The following is a 23372-nucleotide window of genomic DNA, read 5'->3' as shown; positions in this document are numbered from 1 at the left end:
ATAGTATATATATATATATATATATATTTAATATTCAAATCTGAAATATAAATATGACGTGTGAATCAATAAATTTTTTTATTGTACCAATATAAATGCATACTTAAAATATTTATAACTGTTTTGATCCAATTACTGAATTCTACAAATCACTATTTCTTTCGTTATTTTTTCTTTTCACTTATTTGTTCATATATTGAAATAAAATATTTCCACATCATGTATTAACAGACGACGAGAATACATAACGCGTAAAAATACAAACATAAATCCTTGTTAAAATATTACTTTATCATTTTTATTTCTTTTTTATTGGTGATTTTACCTAAATGTTTGGAAAGACTATTAAATTCAATCGTTTTTTAGTTTTACTAACTCATTTTTATTTTCATTTTTATGCTATATAAACATATTAAATAATATCAATAGTATAATATTTCTTATTTTAAAATTAAGATAATTTTACAATTCTATTTTTTTTATATATATTTATTTGTTAACTATTTAAATCAATCTTATATATATAATTGTATATAGATTAGTGTTATAAATTTTTCTATTCTATTTATAAATATTAAATAATATACTTAAAACTGAAAGACAAAGCAAGGTATTTTTTAAATAGTACGTAAATTTTAAAGATTGGAATACATTATTTAGTATTTTTGTTCTAACTTCTAACTTAGCCTATGTATTATTATTGATATACAAATAAAGTAATGATGATATAATAAAAATTATTAAAATTTATAATCAAAAACAACAGAGAAGATTTTTTTATCGTAATATTCATGATAAAACCATAAATTTTTATATAAAAAAAAAAAACTGACGTTGTTTTGTTCAATTACATATTTTGTTATAAGAATAGAATAATATAGACTATATTGGGTAATTTGTTTTTAATAATAAATTTAGTTTTGTCTACAAAAAATAGACTATAGATGATTTTGTAAGTATGCATTATTATTAAAAACTATGAACAACACCTCTAAAATATACTTAAAGTATAAGCAATATAAACATTTAATTTACTTTCAACTCAAAATAAAAATCTTAGAAAACTTTATCAGCTGTTTTTATCAATATAAAATGTCAAATCGTTTTGAAAACACTGTAAAACGATATAAGTTCCAATTTTCTTAAAATTTGAGTTATATTAGTAAATAAAATAAAAATTGAATACTTTCATTGAAAATAATATTACTATTTACATAATATTTGTCACACTAGGTATTTAATATAACAATTAATATTTACTCGATTTATTTCATCTTATATTTATTTTATCTTATTTAGGGTGCAGAAGGACGCAAAGGACCTACAGGTACACCAGGTGCAGTGGGTTTGAAAGGAGATAAGGTATAGTTGTAACAAAACATGAAATTAAAACATCTAAATTATTACTCTTTAATACCCTACACTAAAAAGTTTAAACACAAAAAAATATTTATTTTCTTTATATTTTCACATTTATAGTCCATGTACATTTAATGAATGACAACAATAATAATTTTAAACTAGTTTAGTGGATGCTTATTATTGTTTCAATTTAAAATAATAGGTCGTCAAAAAAAAAAAAGTAGACATATTAATTTTGCTATAACATTTTATTAATATAACTTTTATTTTATTTTTTATTTTTATTGATCATGAATAAATTCAGCTTTGATAACTACATGTTACATATAACAGTAAAAAAAAAAATAGTATAAGTAAAATAGTATTCAGTAAAAGTAATGTAAAATTAAATAATATAATCTATGTTAAGTGTAATGACATATTTACAATAAGATAAATTTTTGTTTGGTATGATAATGTTAGTGATGAAATAATGATGTTAATTAAATTAAAAGTTAATAATTTATTTATATTTATAACCTATCTTATTTATGTATTTACTTGAATAACTGAATGATTATTTTCGTTCTTTAGTTTTGAACTTAAACTTTCTACAATAATATTACTTATTTAATGTTCTTTCTTGTATTTTTCAATTTTGTAATATTCATTTAACACATGTTTAATTTTTAAAGTGGTACCACACAAATTATAATCAGGAAACTCAAGAAAATCATATTTTTCCACCAAAAATCAATGTGTTAATTTGGTATACATAATTTTAACCTGATTAAATATTTTTATTTTATTTGAGATGTTCGTATTTGGGTTTTGTTCTATCTTATAAGATGGATTATAATTAATTTATTGTTTTGTTTGGTTGTTTAAAGATTGTATATATTTCGTAATAGAGAAATAGTATTTTATTTTAATTATTTTTTAATATTATTGTAATGGAACGATGTTAATAAATAATATATCGTGTATCAGATGTAAATATGGCCAATTTAGTTCAAAGAATGTTTAAAATTTATAAAATGAATAACACAAAATAAAACATTGATGGTGGTATATCTTTCTCGTTATACCACAATAAATAAATCCTAATTGTACAAGATTGAATACTATTTTTATACAAACAATTACTTATAACATGCCTGGTGGTATTTATTATACTTTGTTTTAAGTACGCTTTAGTTTTATTGATTATTAGTTTATTTTTTTAAAAAATGAATTAATATTATTATAATATAAAGTATTGTATACTTGTATTTGTTCAATTTAGGGTGAAATCGGACTTTCTGGTCCAATGGGAAACGATGGAATGGTGGGAGCACGAGGCGTTCCAGGTTAGTATGTTTAGTTTTAAGACTGTGTATTACTGTATTATAACTATTGTTTTATAAATAAAGATAATTGTTATTATAAGATAATACCTAATAAAAATATTTATTGTTGGTGTTTTTTTCATTAAATATTATGTGTTTTTGTATTGATTTTATGAGCTCAAGATATAGATATTTTACTTTTTATTGTTATTTTTTTTTATACTAACTGTATTTTCATAATATATTATCATATTATAAGTGCGTGTCATATAAGAATTAAAGCTCAACAATGTCTTAATAATATTAATTTATTTCCTTAATTCTTAATGTTTTACTGAATTACTCGTATTTTTATTAACTCAGTATAAATTCATGTGACTGTCACTGTTGTTATTATTTAAGCTTTTAAATACTCTACTAACAAAAACAACATTATTAGTTAATATCTTCTACGGTTTGGTTCAAGTCTTATATAATATAATAATATGTTTATTGTGTTTTATAGGACCACCAGGGCCCGTTGGACCACCAGGAGAAGACGGAGATAAAGGTGATATTGGGTCTAACGTTTAATTATATTATCAGCTTTGTCAATTGTTATCAGGACCATCCATTATTCCATAATAGGTGAAATCGGCGTTCCCGGAGAAAAGGGATTCAAAGGTTCAAAAGGGGAAACGGTAAGTAGAATATTTTTAACCTACCTCACTAAATTAACAGCATTACTGCATAAGTGGAAGTGGATAGATTACAAGAAAATATACGTTATACACATTATTGATCACAATATAAAGGAATATATACCAAAATATAAACTATTTTTGTTTGATTACAATTTTAATCATTAAAATAACTTAATACATCAATAATTCTGTTAGTGTTGAACCTAACATTCACAAGTTGTTGAAAAAAAGAACAACAGATAAATATACATATATTATTACAGTTGTATTTTGAACACATTTTATTTTATTAATTTAAAATGGTATAATTTATTTCTTATAAAAAATTAATTAATATAATATATAATAATTATTAATTATATTTATATATTTTTTTTTTCTAAAAATGAAACTAACTAAAATTATTAACATGATAGAAATAAGAAGTAGGTACATTTTGTTTAAAAAAAGACTTAAAAATCTAAATAGAAACTACTTGACTTTAAAATATTTCAAAAATAAAACTTAAATTAATAAAAATATTTAATTATTGTTAAAACTAGATATTGTTATCTATAAAAAATATTCATTTTTATAATGTAGTACTTTTACGTTTAGTCTGAAAGCAAATTCAAAAGCTTCTTTTCTATTATCATTGGCATTTACAATTTAATACAATACATAATAAAAATGTTAAATTAATTATAATTACGTTAATATAGATATTTTTAAGAAAAAAGACAGAATATTCAGGAATATTATTGATACACACTATAAAAAATGAGTGCTACCATAATGTATAGTAGTTTTAAATAACCTACAAGCCATAAATATTAATTAAATATATATTTAATTATTTTTAATTTAATTTACATTTATTATTATTTATTATAATATAATATAGGTTACTACATTAAATTATTTTTATTTATTATTATAATTTTTTAAATTGAATTATCATCAACCTCGTTTTCTCGTAGTAAGTTAAATATGTTGCCTAAATAATGGTAACCACTAGCATCTTATATAACTATTAAGTCTGCTTAGATCATTAAAAACGTGTACATCGTAAATATTCAATCAGCATTCAACGTGGTTTTATTGGTCCTATATAATTTAAAGAACAATTTTCTAAATCCACTTTCTGACAATTTCTAATAATCTATCTTATGCATTTGTCACATGACACATATTATGGTAATTATAATAATAATCGATAATCATAAATATTTGAATAATATTAAATTCTTATATTTTAGCGTTAAAGCTCACTATAAAACCTTCATTGTCTACTTATAATCTTCCTAATAAAAAAAAGAAACAAATATAGTTATGATTTCATACTATTATCTTTATCCATCGTATTTTTAATTTACATACTAATACAGCTTACTTCAATTATTCGTTAAAATATTCGTAATTCAGTATGTTGATTGCTATTATATATTAATTCAGTGATTGTCTAAACTCATTGCATAGAGCAGTCTAAGAAGAAATTTTAAATTTATGTATATCTAGGGTCCGGTCGGAGCATTAGGAAATCCAGGATTAAGAGGAGAACCAGGACCAGTTGGGGTATGTATAAATAGTGTTTTAAAAATAAAATATTAATTTTTCAATACTGTATGATTCCGTAGGTGCCAGGAGAAAAAGGTCCAATCGGTGAAATTGGGAGACAAGGAGCTAAAGGAGAAGAAGGGTCTATTGGAATTGCAGGTGAAAACTTGACAAGTTATTTTACATTGCATATAATATAACTATTCTAGTACTCTGTGTATGTATTTTTTTTTATTGTGTATTTAGGACCACCTGGACTACCAGGGACACAAGGTATCCCAGGACCAATTGGACCAAAAGGCGAGCCTGGGGACATTGGCGCCAAAGGTAATTGTATACACTATATAGTAAGTTTTAAATTTAATTTCATTACCTACAATAATTTTGACTGTCAAACCAATCAGTAATGATAAACAAAATCAATACAAATCAGTTACTCAATATTCTGTGTACACGATGGTCTGTAAAAAGGTTCTATCATATCACTTTGATCTATACTATGATATATAGCATATTAAATTAGTGTAATCTAATTTCAGTGATATCGTTCGATATCACCACGTGTGTAAATATGCGGAAGTGTTTTAATTTCATTAATTAATGTTAATTGAAAGGCAATTGATATAGGTCCCGTCGGACAACCTGGAGCAGCTGGTGAAATCGGCCCCAGAGGATTTAAAGGTGTTGACGGACAGTATGGTGAGTAAAAATTAAATGATAATCATCATAACTATTAACATTTTTATTTTATAATAATAAAAACATTTTTGAGAACATAATTTAATATTAATACATTGCACTACATTTAATTGTACTTACCTAAAATAATAATACACTTACTTTGGTATTTCAGAGATTTAAGTCATAAAATAAACGTGTTATTTAAAAACTAAAGAAATTTCTAATAATTTATTTGATTTACTGATATGTGTCTTGTTGTTATACAGGTCCAGCGGGTGCAGACGGGCCGACAGGACCTAAAGGTGAGCCAGGTGTAATTGGACCACCTGGTCCACAGGGTCTTGATGGAAAACACGTATGTTAGCTTAGTTTATTTTTAGTATTAATTTTAAATTCCTTTATTATGTAAAATCTCATCAAAATTTAATTTTACTAAGGGCGAACGCGGTCCAATGGGTGCAAAAGGAGATGACGGAAAAATCGGAACGCAAGGACCAATAGGACCAAGAGGTTAGTGGGTTTTTTTTCTTGACTTCCAGTTGTTATTATAATTCATATTATAAACACGCTACTAATTTTTGAACTTGTATGTTGTATGTAATATGACCATCTAAGATTCAGATTCATTTTTATCAAATAATTATTTTTTTATAATCTATTATAACAACTTTTTGTTTAAAATCTTGGAATAAAGTAGATACAATTGTATTAGGTCTAGATAGTACTTTATACTAATTTAAATAACTTGATGTATTATTCCTAAAAAACAACATAATATTACTTATACTTACTATATTATAATTTAAGACTATTCTGTAAAATGTCAAAAACGTTTTATGTCGAACTTAAGTATAGCTGTATTATTTAAACTTGACTGAGAATACTTAAATACATAAATTAATCATTATTTGTATACTTATTTGATACTAGATTGAACATATACGTATTTATTTTGTATGTAATGTTAATTCAAATACGATTTATATTTTCCTTATTTTGGACATTTTTTTAATAAACAAATAAATTTAAAAAATTAATAAAACTTCATATTTTTTTGATTTAATTTAAAATCATATTTTAATCAGGTAACATTGGACCAGAAGGACCAAAAGGTAATGCAGGTGTTCCTGGATTTCCAGGAACTCAAGGTGAACCCGGTATTCAAGGTCCAAAAGGCGACAGGTAAGAAATTCATGTTTATTTTGGATTATGAGTGGAGTGAAAAATGACGAATGAATAGGTTTTAAAACAAAAAAAGTTGTATTGATTTTTTCATTACGTTTTGAAACAGAAAATGTACTTCAATCTTAGAAATTCGAGATGGTTTATATTATACAATTTAACCTATACTAAGGGAGGTAGAAGAAAAACCATAACAATCAAATAAATACATATAAATTGGGAAAATTAAAAAAAAAAAACAATGATTAAATGGAAATATTTACGCAACACCAGCTTTCGACAAAATCTATTTAATTTTTTTTATTATTATTTTGAAAGGAATAATTGTAGACTTAAATTTTCATAAAAAATTAAGATTGACATTTAAAAAAAAATGACCAAACTCTAAAAATATTTTAGTTCTTTCATTCCAATCTATGGACATTTGAAGTTTCAATTTTCAACTTTTTTTTTTAATTTATCATCTTGATAACATTAATGTTTTTCAGTCAAAAGGCTTGAAAATATAATATAATTTATGCATGATGGAAAAAATAGTACTTATATTTAACTGAATTAAGAAATGAATTTGTGTTATAACTAATACTTTTTGATAAATAATAACTGGTTTTAAATATGGTGTATAATTAATAACCATTTTACGTAGGGGTCGAGACGGTGATGATGGAAAAATAGGTGCTCCAGGACCTCCAGGTGAAATTGGCCCACCCGGTAATCCAGGTATCGTGGGTCCTCCAGGACGAACTGTAAGCTATGTTTACTTAACTTAATTCAAATCATAAAGTAATTTTTTTTAAATAATGAGTACCTTATGAAATCCATTTAAAATTGTTATTACCTATTATTAGTTATTGTTTTTAAATTATTATATTAATATTTATGTTAAAAATATAGGTTTATTAATTTAAAGTATTATTAATGTGAATTATGTAATTTAAGGGAAACGAAGGTCCATCAGGACCTCAAGGAAGTTCAGGATTACCTGGAGAAAAAGGCGATCAAGGTTTAATAGGTAAGTACAAATCAATATACTTAAACAAGTATAATTCAATTTACTACTCAAATAAATATGAAATAAATATTTACTACACACATAAACCTTTTAGTTTTTTACTATGAATACAATTACAATTTGAAAACTATATGTTGAAATATGTTTAATGAGATAATTCTAATATACTCTCCAAGTTTAATATTTTTTGATCAATACTTTAAATTGTAAAAGATAAAAGTTTTTTTTTTTCATTTTATTACTAGACTCTGGTAATACGATAAATGTCATTTTGTACTTGAATTCCGACAAACTAGCTTCCTCCATCGTGAAAAGTTATCGTTTTTTTTTTTTGACACTTAAAATAAACCTAAAAGGAAAATAACGATTGTATTGTTTTAAACCTATATATTTAAACAATAGTAATAAATTATTAATCGATAAAGGCGACAAAAGATGTTATTGTTAAATTACTCGAAATGTAAGCTACCGTTCTTCAACTGTTTATTTTTTATAATATGAACAATATTATTTAAAATATTTATTTTTACTAATTTAAATATGAATAATATGATTTAAAATATTTATTTTTACTAATTTAAGTATGAACAATATGATGTTACAGAGTTAGTTTTTTTTTTTGCTTAACCTAAGTTCAATGTTCGAATTATTCTATTATAAAAATAAACAAAAATATATTTATAACACATAAACGAATTATTTTATATACTTGTATGATTTTTTGTCACGTTATCACAAGCTAGTTAATATATTAGTATTTTCAATTTTAAAATAATAGATAAATCACCACTTTTTAAAAAACAATTCAAAATAGATTTGGTTCAGAAAATGGTTTTTTTTTTTAATTTATCAAAAATTTTTAGAAAACTAAAGCAGTATTATATTGTATCAGTGCAATAAATTGATACAATTTACTTTTATTTACGTTATTAAGTACCAACGTTTATGAATAAAAAGCTAATATATTTAAGTAGTAAATGTTTATTAACCATTTTTTTCAATATGTGACCTATTTTATTAGTAAAAAGGTCGGCTGAAAAGTTAAGTGATATATACTGATGTAATATCGGTAGTATCCAGGGTGCCCATGTCTCCACTTTAAATCACTTGATACATTTCCTGAAACTTTGTAATCAATTTGACACTTTATCATCGACTTTTTGTTTGAGTAGTTTAACTTACATAGATAATCTTTAACACTTCCTAACCAATTATTTACTTTAGCAAGTAAACAATGATCAGATAGAATATTTTGTCGATGATATGGCATAAATATTACCAGGTTATCTATTTATCTTAATATATGGGTACCTTCTATATCAATAAAATTGCATGTTATAAGTTTTTGTTTGCAAATTTGTAAATACTTGAATAATTCAAAATATAAACTTATAAGGGGAATTAAAAACACAACAAAAAAAGCAAAAAATTAATATTCTAGCTAAAAGTTCTAAATGAAAAAATTAACGTTATGTTTAAACTCTTAGAAAAAATCAGTGATTAATCATCGTAAAAATTATAAAAGTATGTAACTAATAGATTAATTTACTATAAATAAAATTCTTGACAGAAATATCTATGATTTTCGTATAATATTACTAGGAATCTAAAATTTTATTTACACATACATTTGTTATAAAATATTTTATTATAGTCAATCATTAAAATCATTTAAACTAAATCCTATGAACTATGAAGTAGTTTTGATTTTTATAAGATATTATAACTGGACATTTTTAAATATTAATATTTTACAAAAAAAACTAACTAGAAACACAGGTAATGTTTTTACTTTTAATTTTAGATCAATTCACTCTAATATTTAAACTCACAAAATAAAATTGAAACTGTAAAACCTACATTTTAGTTATTCTTTATTAAGATGGAGTACCAACACAACACTAGTGGGTACGACGTTATTTTAGGATAAAACAAGCACCTAAAATGATAAAAGAATAAAATAATTCATACGTGATACGGTTGCTTATACTTTATTTTTAATTATATATATTATTAACGAATAATTTCAGTGTGTTATTTACTATACGCACATTAGTGTTTTTTTTTTCATCACTAATATTATAATATAACATGGTTTAATTTACTGACTAGGGAACACATAATAAAACACCAGGTCAGTGTGTAGATATACAATCACATAGTAGCCCAATCCGTCCCAGTAGCCCAAAATAGTAAATCACAGTAAGCTAAACTACGGACTGATGTATACAACCGGTGTAGATATAGCCACAAGATAGCATGTATCTTATTTTGATGATCTACGAAAGTCCAATGTTTTTATTAATAGGTATAGAGCCCAACTACATTAAAGTATTTACTTGATGTTTAAATTCTATCACAACTTATGAAGAACTCGTAAGTTTCATGCACAGATAGTTGTTATGGACTTTATGATATTTCATTTATAATTAAAACTAACCCATAGTATCAACAATATAGTCTACCATACTAACCACACATTTTATTTCAATTATATATTAGTATTATTATATAGAATTAAAATTCGTGATTTTATTTTTTAATTTTTACTAATGATACGAAAAAAAAATATGATAACTCTAGTAAATATCTACGCACAGCTCAAATTTTTAAGTGAGTTGTATACCCAAGGATATTTTATAATTAATTCAATTATTTTTATAATATTATATTTTAGGTCCATAATTATATCACCATTAACTAAATAACTAAATAAAAAACAGATAAACAATATTATGGATTTATTTATATATATATATTTTTTTAATATTTATAAATTCAATAAAACGACATATTTTGTAATTAAACCAGACACAAAGTAGGCTTAGGTCTGACAAGTTTTTAGACTAATTCTCCGGGTGGTATAGAATTAGTTCGAAGCGCGTTGGTAATGGATAATTAATATTAATCATGACTCCCATGGTAAGTCGTAACCATTGTTATCAGTTATTACTATTTTCCATTTTGATACATACAATTACATCAAAAATTATATCACGCGCACAAAATGTTAAAATATAGTTAATTAAAACTATTATATTCTTAATTAAAACAAAATAAATTATATTTCGATAGTAACTAATGTTCCATAAAATAGAAAGATCCTAACGGTTTTGTCGTTTTACGAATTCGTAACATATATTTAAAATATTTAACACGTATAAAAACATTAATATTTTAAATACGGTTGTTTTTTTCTATTTTTCTTAATATATTAACTATTATATACCATGGTATAAATACTAAATATTTTTATATTTAATAAAAAAAAGTTTAAATGTTAAACAAAAGTACCTTTTTAATTTTTTTATTCTAAATATAATATGTGAGGAAAACCATTTCTAAATTATATTTCATTGTTGGTGGAGGCAGGGCCGTCTCGAACAAAATAATAAAGTGGGATGAGATGCATTAATGTGCCAACTCAAAAAAATTGTCCTCGCTTTGCTCGACAACTATTTCCTACCTACAGATTACATAGATATTGTAGTCAATAAACATATTTTACATAATATTACAAATTCTTAAATATTTCACTATGTTCTCCATTTTACTATCTCTTATATATATATATATATATTAATATAATTTAATAATATTTTCACAAGTATACTATAATTAAATATTTTCAACAAAAAAATATATAGCACTCTTGTATATTTACAAAACTATTATAATTTGCCATTTGGTAACAAAATATAATATTGCTTTTATTAAATGGTTGAGACAATAAAATAAATAATGGTTGAATAAAAGAAATACATGATTTTTAATTTTCTTTTGTTAATTTTAACAGAGTATCGAGAACCATTTTAAATTATTTTCTATAAAATAGACGCATTGTGAATTCAGCTTGAGTTGTGGCATTATAATTATATCGTTCAAGAGCTAATCTTTTACAATGATGTTATATTTAACAAATAGAAAATAATAATTTAAAAAATAGGTAACTGGTTTTAATTAAAACTTAACTATTTGAACATAAGTTAAATTTAATTAAAATAATAATTGAACTTACTTAAAAAATTTAATTTTTCTATTTAAAAAATCAAAATTCTAGTGTTTTAAATTAATCAAAGAACTATATTTTAGTACTTAAATTGTATTATGCCGTCATATTTGTACTTTGTAGTATTTACAAAATTATTTATAAATTGTATAAAAAAAATATAATTTGGCAAGTGCCTACTCAAATAATTAATGTATCAATATGCCAACTGACATATACATTTTGTACACTTGGAAGGTGGGACACCCCTTAAATGTTAAAACTCCCTCTTTGTGACGGCTCTGAACGCACGTGCCTATTATTTAAAAAAAATATAAAACAAATGCACACTACATGTTTACACAGTCGTCAATATTAGCTCATATAATAAAAAGAAAACAAATTTCGATTTCGATTTAAGATTTAACTAATGTAGACAGTAGTAAATAGTATAACTATAATAATAATCTCATGAATCACACAATACATCTATTGGCTGTACCTTCTATGACGATTTACCGACTGGCGACTATCAACATTCATGGAAAATATAGTAGTTTCAGTTTATTTTTAGATCATTTACAGTGAAAAATAAACTCAATAGCAGATTAAAGATACCAACGTGTCAGTGTCACACGTTCTTTAAATTGACAATCAATTATATATAAATATTTTATATTGCATAATGAGTAGTTATATACATTTTATCCGTTTATACTGTATACGCTGTATTTATGAAATATGTAAAACTTGTTTTTCGTAAGTAAAATTAGGTCCTTCTAGGCTATAATGAAACAAGTCCGACTGCCGACTGGTGTTTTCGTTTGGGGGGGGGGCACTCCCCTCAAGACCCCCCTTCGGAATGGCCCTGGGTGGAAGTGTTTGTTATGTTACATTTATTGGTTTATTCTAAACGTGAGTTACTAAAGCTATCTATTGCAATACTAGTATATCCAAAATGTGAGATTGATTTTCTAAAAATATTTAATAATAAATACTTAAAATAATATCGTAAACAGTTATCAAATATTTACACTAATACCAAATTGTAAATATTTACATTGATTAGGTATTATAAATATTTAAACAAATGCTTCGATCATAATTTCTATTTACTAAACCAATAAAAATTTATTAAAACTCTAGTTATAAAATAAATTTAATTTTAATTTATTAAACAAAATCTTAGGTAGTATAGACCTTAAATATAAATTAATTTAATAAATGAAACGCGAATGATAATTTTTTAATTTGAAATAAAAATACGATAAGAATATATATCAAATTGTATTACATAGTACATAAATTTCTTGGTCAAAAAAAATTATTTGAGCAGTTAATTTAACAACAGAATACTACTATATTAGATTTTTTTGTGCATTTAACTCTAATTTAAACGTAAAATTGAATTAAAAAGTTAAGTATTAAATTGGATTTATTTTATAAATTGATTAAAGTACTGAGAATTTTATTGTTTATGATGAAATATTATTTTAATTGAGAAATATAACATAACAACAATAATAAGAAATTTAAGATTTAAAAAAAAATTATTTTTAAGAAAATCGTTTTTAATGCCATTTTGGTTTAATCTTGCAATAAAATACTATGAATTTTAACTACTGTATGCAACTTTATATATATTTAAGTTGAATTTAACACTCATATATGATAAACACAGTAAAAGTTAGAATATTCACTGAAGTTCATATATTTTTCTATATCAACTAGTATATTAAAAAGTTTATTTTGTATGTATCAAATTTGATAATTAAACAATTAACTAACTCCTAACGAATTAATTTAAATTTTTTATTTTAATTTTCTAGGGGGTACAGGTTTACCCGGACCTATTGGAATATCAGGTACTCCTGGTGCACAGGGACCTCAAGGACCAATAGGTTCACCTGGCTTAGCGGTAAGCATATTGAATTATTATTTCGGATTTATTGAGGTAGAACATAATGTTTCAGATTCAGAAGTATCACACTAAATTAATTTTTGATAATATCATATAATAGATTTGTTTATTAAAGAATTTTATGCAAATACAACTTTTTACAATACACACATTTATAAGTAACGCTATTATTTATACGTCTGTTTAAAATGCATTCAACGCATTTTAATACCTATTTGAAGGTAAAAAGAATTTCTACAACAAATTATTAAAAAAAAAACATGCTCGGATAAGCAAGTTGGTTTTTCTTTTATCAAATATTCCATTTTATTATAACACAAAGACTTTACTTTATCATAACATATATTACAGTCTGCAGCCGTCTATATTATTTTACTTCTTCGTGTTTAAATAAAAGAGATAATATCGGAAGATTCTTTCTATATATTTAATAATATAATGCTACGAATAGAACACAGCGTGTAAAGGAAGTAAAAATATTTTATAAAATAAATAAATAAATAATTCAATAATATAACTTTATAAATCTATATAAGTTTCAGATATTTTGGATACTTTAGTATATATTAAAATTTATCATACTAACGACATTTAATATTTGAATTTCCATACTATTTAAGTGTATATTTTTTAATAAGTTTATGTTAACACTAGCGATTTCTATTAAAATTGTATTTAAATCATTTCATAAGATTTTTTACGTTTGAAAACAGTTTAACTCAAAATAAAAAAATACCATAGAATTTGTTTTCATTTAATTAAATAACTTTGAGTTTCATATTTTATAAAAAGATATTAATTAGAATATTTTTTTTCAAATTTCAAACTAAAAAAAAAAATAATTTGGTTTATCTAATATTAATTCAAATTAATAACCCACTGATATAAAACGAACTGTAGAAATATAATCAACTTTTTTTAAATGATCCAAACACTTGATAAATTACAGACCATATATTACAAAGTTTAAATTAATGATGATACATATTATAACTATAATATTATCATTTTAAATTTTAAAATTATTTCTGAATTAAAATTAACATTGATGATATAAAGAATAATGAAAAAAATTATTAATAATATGTAAAAGCTATAATAAGTAATAAATAATTTTAATGTCTTCTTAAAAATTACTAAAATTATATTATTATTTTAAATATAGGGTGAAGTTGGTTTACCGGGAAGACCAGGGAAAGACGGAGAACCAGGAAAAACTGGTGAAATTGGTAAACAAGATTTTGATTCAAAATTCAAAATTCTTCTTTCAAATATAAAAAATGGATTATTTATTTAGAATTTATACACCTAGAATTAAAATAGTACTATGGTTTATTAATTATGGTTTATATTACATAATATTCATATATATTTTTATATTAATAATTACCAATATGCTCTAACCAGTAATTTAAAAAAAATAATTCGATATATTTACAAATTCACCAAAATATTAATATAAAATAATATAAAGTGTATGTTTATAATTAATTTTATTGTCAACAGGGCCTCCTGGTGAAAAAGGAGAAAGAGGAAAACGTGGACCAAAAGGTATCATAAAATATATATTATTATTGCATACCTACTATTAATATTATTACTGTTGTTAAATATGTATATTAATAAACACGTTTGATAAATTATATAATTTTATAATATTAAATAAAAATCTTATTTAATAAATTAATAATAAGCAAAATTATATTTATCTAACCACTATTATAATGTAACTCGATTAACACACTTAAAGAGACTAACTACGTTTAAGTAAATGGTAAAGTTTTTAAAAAAAATCAATTAATTCACTCTTAACAACAAAAAGATGAAATTTCACAATCAAATTTATTTTTTGTAATAGAAAATAACAACATAAATTTAGATTTAAATTTTTACATTTTCTGAACCGGGAAGATTAATATTAAATTAATAACACTACTAGGATTAATTTATACATGCTAAAATTAACAATTTATTTTAAAACTGTATTTTTTAATAAAATAAAACAAATTCTTGTTTTATAAAGTAAAGCTTAAATTACGTTTGGGAATGAAACTGCTAAAACTGAAAATATTTAAAAACAAATTATAAATTTCATGATTAGTATTTTTTTTTAACAATCATATATTATGTACTTTTGAAGTTTTTCATTGTGTAAGTAAAGAAGAAAGTGATTAAAATATGAAAGCTTTTCAAAAACTATGTTTTCTCTATGTAGTATACACATAGTTACACAAAAAATATGACGTTGATAAATTAATTTATCTGGATTTTACTATCATGTGAATAAATATGATTTGATTGGATGCAACACATTTGATTTTTATACATTTTTTTCACAGTTTGCATAAATCAAAAAAATATTTATACTGCGTAATTTATTACGCATATTATTTATCTGACGTATATTTGATACCATCCGAACATAATATTGTGTATATACATATTCTGAGTCCTAGACATACTAACCTACTCTATACTATTTATATAAAAACACAAACTGTTCTGTCAAACAACGATAATACGAGTAAATATCATAGGAATAATAATATGGATCAGTTATAATTTTGAAAATGTCTAAAATTATTGTGACATTATTAATTAATGCCAATATTTAAACACAATTTCGTTACCTAACTACACGGAATTTAATTTAATGGAAAATATAATAGCCTAATCCTGTTTGTGTGTATTGTAATATTACCTATACATGGAAAATTCTTTTAATTAATTGCATTAATACATTAATACATTTTAAAAATGCATGTGTAGAATAATTTTATTGCATACTTTAAAACAATATGCATTATCTAATAAAATGTATAATAATATAATTCACATACTTTATACTATGAATATGAGTAACATGTATAACACAATACTCCAAACCATTTTAATCTATTTAAAATAAAATGAATAAATATAGTTTTCATTTAGAGAGATTTAATTTCTACTAAATTATTTATTTTCACTTGTATTTTTATGTATTTTTTTTCTTAAGACGTTGATATGAATACGTTATTGTTGCACCAACATTAAGATATATTATAGTAAACAAACCAATATAGTACTTAATATGTAGGTGTGTTTTTTTAGTCAATACAAAAACATCGTTTTAGATTTCAAATACAAATTTAAAATTAAGCCAGAGGTACCTATGATGATCATAATTAATATGTATTGTATTTATATTATATATTGTATCATTTTTTTATAATCTATTGGAATTAAAATTTTAAGTATTTAAAACAATTTTAATTCAATCTATTGTTTTTATTGAAATAAATAAATTACAATTTATTACTCAATATATCACAATAATAGCCAATTCGCTCGACAAGATACACTTAAATAGTTAAATAAATATTTAATATATACATAAATTATTCGCAGATTTATTATTACAGTATGTTAAAAATTATAGAAATAATGCGATTGAAATATAATATAATTCCTAAACTATAACTTGACATCAATAGTTCTATAAAGTATCTAGATAATGATTTAGCATTAAATAAATTAATGTTTCACATTCAAAATGTTTTTTATTTAAAACTATCTGTTGAGTACCTAAAATAATATAATAATCAAAATTATCATATTAGCAAAATAATTTTTCATTTTTAACTAACCAAGTTGAAACATTGATTTGTCGAATTACTATTTTAAAAAGAAAATGTAACTCGATATTGCATGGTTCCGCATGAATGAAATGTCGTCATTTAAACTAGTACTTCCTCATAATATTGGTACTAAAACTATCATTATGTTTAAACGTTTTTTTTTTGTGTTTAACTTATATTTATATATTATATTGTATACACAACCTTCAAAAAATGGCACTGCATACCACCTTGGGGCAACAATTGCTGTGGTTGTTACTATAGTAACATAAAAACAAAATGTCATATTTATATAACTATTATTGTAGGTCATCCTGGAGAAATAGGTCCAATGGGCATCAAAGGTCACGAAGGCGAGAAAGGTGACAAGTGTGAACGAGGAGATCGAGGATCTGAAGGACAAAAAGGAGAAATGGTAATAAAAATTACTATATTATTACATTCGATAACGTTTTCTAAATCGTATTATTAAAAGAACTCTTTGAAGATAAAATAATTATTTTATCATATTAGAATTTTAATTTAATATTTTAAAAATTTTATCTCATAGTTTTCTATTTTTTTTTTTTTGAATAACCAACTAAGATATAATACTAGAAAATTCTTGAATATTTAAACACTTTTGAGGAACATAATAATTTATTTTACTTTGTTCATATTATTATTATTATTATTGTATAAGAATATGTCAAATAGCCAACCACCAAGAATATTTTCTAGTTCATCCTTTGTATTAATTTGTCGATTTGTACTCATTAATAATTTTTATATTTTTCTTCAAATGATTTCAGTTTAGCTTAAGTTAACGATTATATCTTTAGATATAAATTGTTATTTATAAGTTTTAATTTTTGAATTAAAACCATACATAACACATACATAATTGCTTACAACATTTATTTAAATTTTAAATTTATGAAAAAAAAACTATAATTTATCATACTAATTTGAACTAAAATAAAATATTTTAAATAGAAATGTTGAAAAATTTAATAACCGACGTGAACCACCATTCATTTAAAAAAAGTTTGATTATAATTGTATTTAACAGATGATTAAGTATAATATTTCAATCTTATAATTATCTTTGTAATCCATTTTCTATTTTTAAAAATTTGAATTCGTGTAATATAATGTTTTAAACAACATTTAAAATGTTTAAAATTATTCAAATGAATTACTATTTATAATTTATTCATTAAGCAATGATTCCAATGTACCAGTTTCCTATAAAATATTTATTCACCTATTTTTAAATTATGATCAAACAATATGTCTTTAAATTATCCAGTCTGGCTTATTAACCTAATAAAAGTGTAATATGTTTTCGATATTTCGTTCAATTTCATACAATACTAATTATTTTGGAAATATTAATAAAAACATATTTTTAAAGATTTTTATAAATATATAAATTGTATAATGTATATTATATTTATGGTGACCAGACGTACTCTTTTTCGTAGGACAGTACTCTTTTTCGACATGTGTCCTAATGTCCTTAACAATAGTGTTAAGTACATGATATTACACTTTTTTTTTTAAAATTATTATGGTCTAATACGTGTTTATGTGTTTTTACTATTTTCTATAATTTTATTATTAATTTATATTTTATGGTTCGACCTAAAGCATTCTTATTGATTGGTAGCACGATTTAAGATGTACTAAATCGTATAGATTTAAATTTTACACTTGGTATTTTACCTTTAAAAAATAATTTATACATTAGTTTAAGTTTACTTTAAATTCTTCAATATCAAAGTATTTTTATCATAAATACACACACTAAATGAGTTGACATTATAATTTCAAATAATTGATAATAATAATAAAATAAATAGAGTAATCAGATGAAAAAAAAATTATTATCATAGAAGGAGATGACCTATGGAAATATGGGTAAAACGGGTAAAATAGTATACGCATTGGGCAATTACGGCAGAGAAGGAACTAAGTTTTAAAATGTACTTTTTTTTTTAATTTTTATATCTGGTCACCATAATTATATTGAATCTATGAGGTAATCAGTGTTTGTGTTTTATAATTTTTCACAGTTTAAAGAATTATTATTATCTTACAGTTTAAGCATTTTAAAAAGTATAATAAAACTTTAACCATTATCTGATTAATGTCTGCTGTTATTTTTTTGATATTTTTTCGGGTTCGTCTGGGAAAAATTCTCAATTGTAACTTTTTTAATGGGAAAATAACCACCTAATTAACAAAAATAATGTTTATTAAACAATCATTTGATTAACTGTAAAACCAACAACTATGATAAAATTTCATCATATAAATACTTAAATATTATAAATGACTTAATTTTATATGGGTTTTGTTAACTGTAACTTTTTTATAAAATTTATAAATGCATTTAAAAAGTATATAGGTAATATTCATAATCGTAAACATAAAAAATAAATATTCTGGTACGCTGGTTAAGACATTTCATTTCACATGTATATTAATAATATAGTATTTGAGTTTTTCTTAATTAATAAAATTTTATATTTAAATCTTTATAAGGATAAAGAGTATTTAATGAGAGATTATATCTTAATGTGTATACTTTTAACGATGTAAACTATTACATTTGAATATAATTTTTAACAGTAGTATAACAAAATTAAAATACTGTTTTATCATATAATAATAAAATTTGCAATATTCTTATGATTCTTGCAAGAATAATAAGATCTATTCAAAGTAAACGATATTATAACCAAACAAAAGAAAACTGTTTTTTTTTGTGGTGAAAAAAAAAACAAGTATTTACAATACGGGTTTTGTGCTAAATGAGAGTCATTTGTCAAACGGAATTGAGGATTAACAACAACAAAAAATGTTCGTTAAGATAAATGTGTTTATGTAGTGTTTACTATCCAGAAACATAGAAGTATTGGATATTTGATTAAAATAATGAAAAAATACCTAGCATGGGCTGGTGGATACTTTAAAGGGTAACGAAGAATTTAATAGATTGGTTTATTCACATATACCATTTTGATAATTTTATTAAATTATTAACATTTGTTAATACTGGCGAATCCCTGATTTTTTTTACTGGTTTGAATTATATAATAACTAAAAATGAATAAAAATAAGTACGTGTTTTAAATAAATTATAATTATTTTTCAGGGTCCCATTGGATTAATAGGAACTAAAGGCAATGATGGTCCAGTTGGACTTCCAGGTGTTGAAGGTTTTCCCGGTCCTAAAGGGATTGAAGGAGTAGCTGGAAACAAGGTTTGTTGGAAAAAAATATTTTATTCATCATCTATTAACAAATTTGAGAACAAAATTAGTTTTCAATGTATATCGATTAGGTAACATTGTAATTCGTATTAAAATTTAAAATAACTTCTCCATTATTTAATTAAATATAACTACTGTAGTTTTCAGAAGTTCTTTTTTTTTATACAGTGTAAAATATATTATTTTTATACTTCTGCAGGGTGAACAAGGATCTCCAGGACCACCAGGTCCTCCAGGACCACCGGGTGAATTACCGATGTTACCACCTGAATTGGCAGGCTTTCAGCAAAACGCTTTGGCACGATGGAAGCGGGAATTCAATGACGTCAACACAGAAGACGGTACAAAATCAAAAACCAGTAATTCGGGACAAAGTGACAATAGCGATGGCCCAAAATACATAGATATTGTTAGTTCAATTTACAGTATGAGACAAGACTTGGAAAGAATAAGAAAGCCCGTCGGAACCCGCGATAACCCGGTTATGACATGTAAGGATTTATTTTACGGGCATCCGCAATTTAAAGATGGTAATTATAATTATATTCATATGGTAGACGTAAATTATTTTATAGTATATTATTATACAAACTTACACTGTACCGAAATTGTTTATTATTAAGTAATTATGATTATTAACAAAGTCACAAAGTATACACTATTTTAAACTTTAGAGAAACATGCGGGAATAGTTATAATAACGTATATTAAATCAGAAGCTATTAATTATTGTTATTAATACACTTCAGAACGTTGACATACTATCTCTATAAAAGTTATAGTCATATTAAAAACGGTTATTAATTCCTACACAAAACATATTAGTGGGGCTTATTAATGTGTGTTAAATATAACCTATTTGTATACATAGTTTTTATTAAAAAACTACACTAAAATTATTATCGGATTTCAGAACTATTTGTCCATTCATTGTAATTTCATTTATTCAAAAACTTTATTTCAAAACTATTTCGGTTCATTTTATTAAATATTAAATTTTATCGCATTTATCAAAATTGTTTATAGTTTATAAACTCAAAATATGATGTATACATAATACACATTATTAACAGTTGTTGTTTCTTCATTTAATTGTTTTAATGTGAAATAACCTAGATACTTATGTAATTTATCTATAATATACATACTAACATGCCCAAGTTCCTTCATTGTTTTAATAATGAAGTTACACAATTTTTTTATTATTATTATTTTAAAGTACATATTTCGAGTAAATATTTTAAACTATAAAGATTGTAATTTAAAATAATATCCACTTGAAGGTATTATTTAACTGAAAATTATTTAAAGTTTTATAATCAAAATATTACCATAATTTATGTAGTATGTCAGTTATACTTGAGTACATAATTTTAAGCTACTTATTTATTATCGTTCATCTAGTACAGTGGTTCTCAAACTTTGGTACGCGGAATATAGATAAAGTAATAATAAAGTACTATTTTACTCAATAATCGTATTGAAATAAATTAATTGAAATTTGTAATATAACTGTTTTTAGACATGAGTGATACGTTATTGATACAATAATAATTTTCTGAAAACACTAATCTAGTTTGTAATAAGTATTTTTAAGATACATCAATGAAGATGAAAAATTCATACATACGTTTCCTTGAAACAAGTTACGTAAAATATGACTTACTTTTCAAAAACAAAATTGATATAAACCATACTCTATTTTAATTTTAACATCAATAGAGGGTAGAAGATGACAACAAATATACGTGAAAATATTATCGTACTATCCGGAAATGTATTTTTTTGAATAATAAAAATTCAAAATTGAATTTCAATGAACTAAACCGTTATGAATATGTCTATGTGTAATAATACTACTATTAATTTATTCCATTACCGTTAGCAAACGATAAATATATCTTGTCGAATTCAATCAAAAGTAATAATAATAATAATAATAATATAATTCTGAAACGAGCAGAATTTATAATGATTGATTTCGAAACGTTATATTACGTACAATCGTTACCTGACCATCCGACGGACCGTTTTATATTATTGATAATCATTAATAATAATGTTGAATGAGAATATAGTATAATAATTTATGCGTTCGGATATTACGACGGAATTGTATCACAGACACATTGCCGTCTAGCGTCTCTATAACATTAGAATATAATATCGGCCCGAAAACGGTGTTATTGCGTTTCAGGATGGTATTGGATTGACCCGAACTTGGGTATGCCATACGACGCCGTGTACGTGTACTGTAACATGAGTAGCGGAGGAGAAACGTGCGTGTTTCCCGACATACACTCAAGTCAAATGCCGAACATCCCGTGGCGTAAGGAAGGCGACAAGACGGACTGGTATTCAAATCTCAGGGGCGGTTTCAAAGTAAGATATTATTGAAATACGATAATATAGTATACTGTGTGCGCGCGTGTCATGTGTGCGTAAATGTTACAAGTAGATACAGACCCTCCACATCATATTTTTGGCCCGGGTACACAACTAAAGCCAGGCCTCTCTTAAATAACAATAATTTTGTCGACATGAATATAACTTTAATATAAGTTTTAAGTATAAATTATAGGAGTAGGTATAATTATAAAATAAAATATCAACAAATTTATAGGTATATTTTATAAATTGAAGACATGACGTATAATATAATATAATGTAAAAACTAAAAATGTATGTTAAAATTTTTAACAAAAGCTATGAAAAAAAGAAGTTATAAAACAATTGCAAATAAAATAGTATAATTAATATAACTTATAATCATTTTCAAATTTCTATATTAACTAAATTTTTCTTTTCTTGCTTTTTTTTT

The 23372-nt window shown here is 23.5% G+C and overlaps 1 protein-coding gene across 1 annotated transcript in view; it reads left to right on the top strand.

The window, feature by feature from the left end:
• The window catches only part of LOC113561015 (collagen alpha-1(V) chain-like), an 81747-nt gene that overhangs the window by 47058 nt on the left and 11317 nt on the right, over positions 1-23372 (top strand). The window contains exons 34-53 of the mRNA XM_026967183.1: positions 1300-1362; positions 2627-2690; positions 3175-3219; positions 3297-3349; positions 4850-4906; positions 4969-5047; positions 5135-5215; positions 5516-5587; positions 5836-5924; positions 6007-6079; positions 6655-6751; positions 7398-7497; positions 7691-7763; positions 13581-13669; positions 14838-14901; positions 15179-15223; positions 17601-17707; positions 20435-20542; positions 20751-21081; positions 22749-22933. Of these exons, the coding sequence (XP_026822984.1) occupies positions 1300-1362; positions 2627-2690; positions 3175-3219; positions 3297-3349; positions 4850-4906; positions 4969-5047; positions 5135-5215; positions 5516-5587; positions 5836-5924; positions 6007-6079; positions 6655-6751; positions 7398-7497; positions 7691-7763; positions 13581-13669; positions 14838-14901; positions 15179-15223; positions 17601-17707; positions 20435-20542; positions 20751-21081; positions 22749-22933 (1875 nt within the window). The remainder of the gene's footprint in view (positions 1-1299; positions 1363-2626; positions 2691-3174; positions 3220-3296; positions 3350-4849; positions 4907-4968; positions 5048-5134; positions 5216-5515; positions 5588-5835; positions 5925-6006; positions 6080-6654; positions 6752-7397; positions 7498-7690; positions 7764-13580; positions 13670-14837; positions 14902-15178; positions 15224-17600; positions 17708-20434; positions 20543-20750; positions 21082-22748; positions 22934-23372) is intronic.

This window comes from Rhopalosiphum maidis, chromosome 4 (assembly GCF_003676215.2).
Source record: "Rhopalosiphum maidis isolate BTI-1 chromosome 4, ASM367621v3, whole genome shotgun sequence".
NCBI classification, from domain to species: Eukaryota; Metazoa; Arthropoda; class Insecta; order Hemiptera; family Aphididae; genus Rhopalosiphum; species Rhopalosiphum maidis.
Note: the sequence above shows the minus strand (reverse complement) of the source record. Positions and strands in the feature narration are given on the sequence as shown.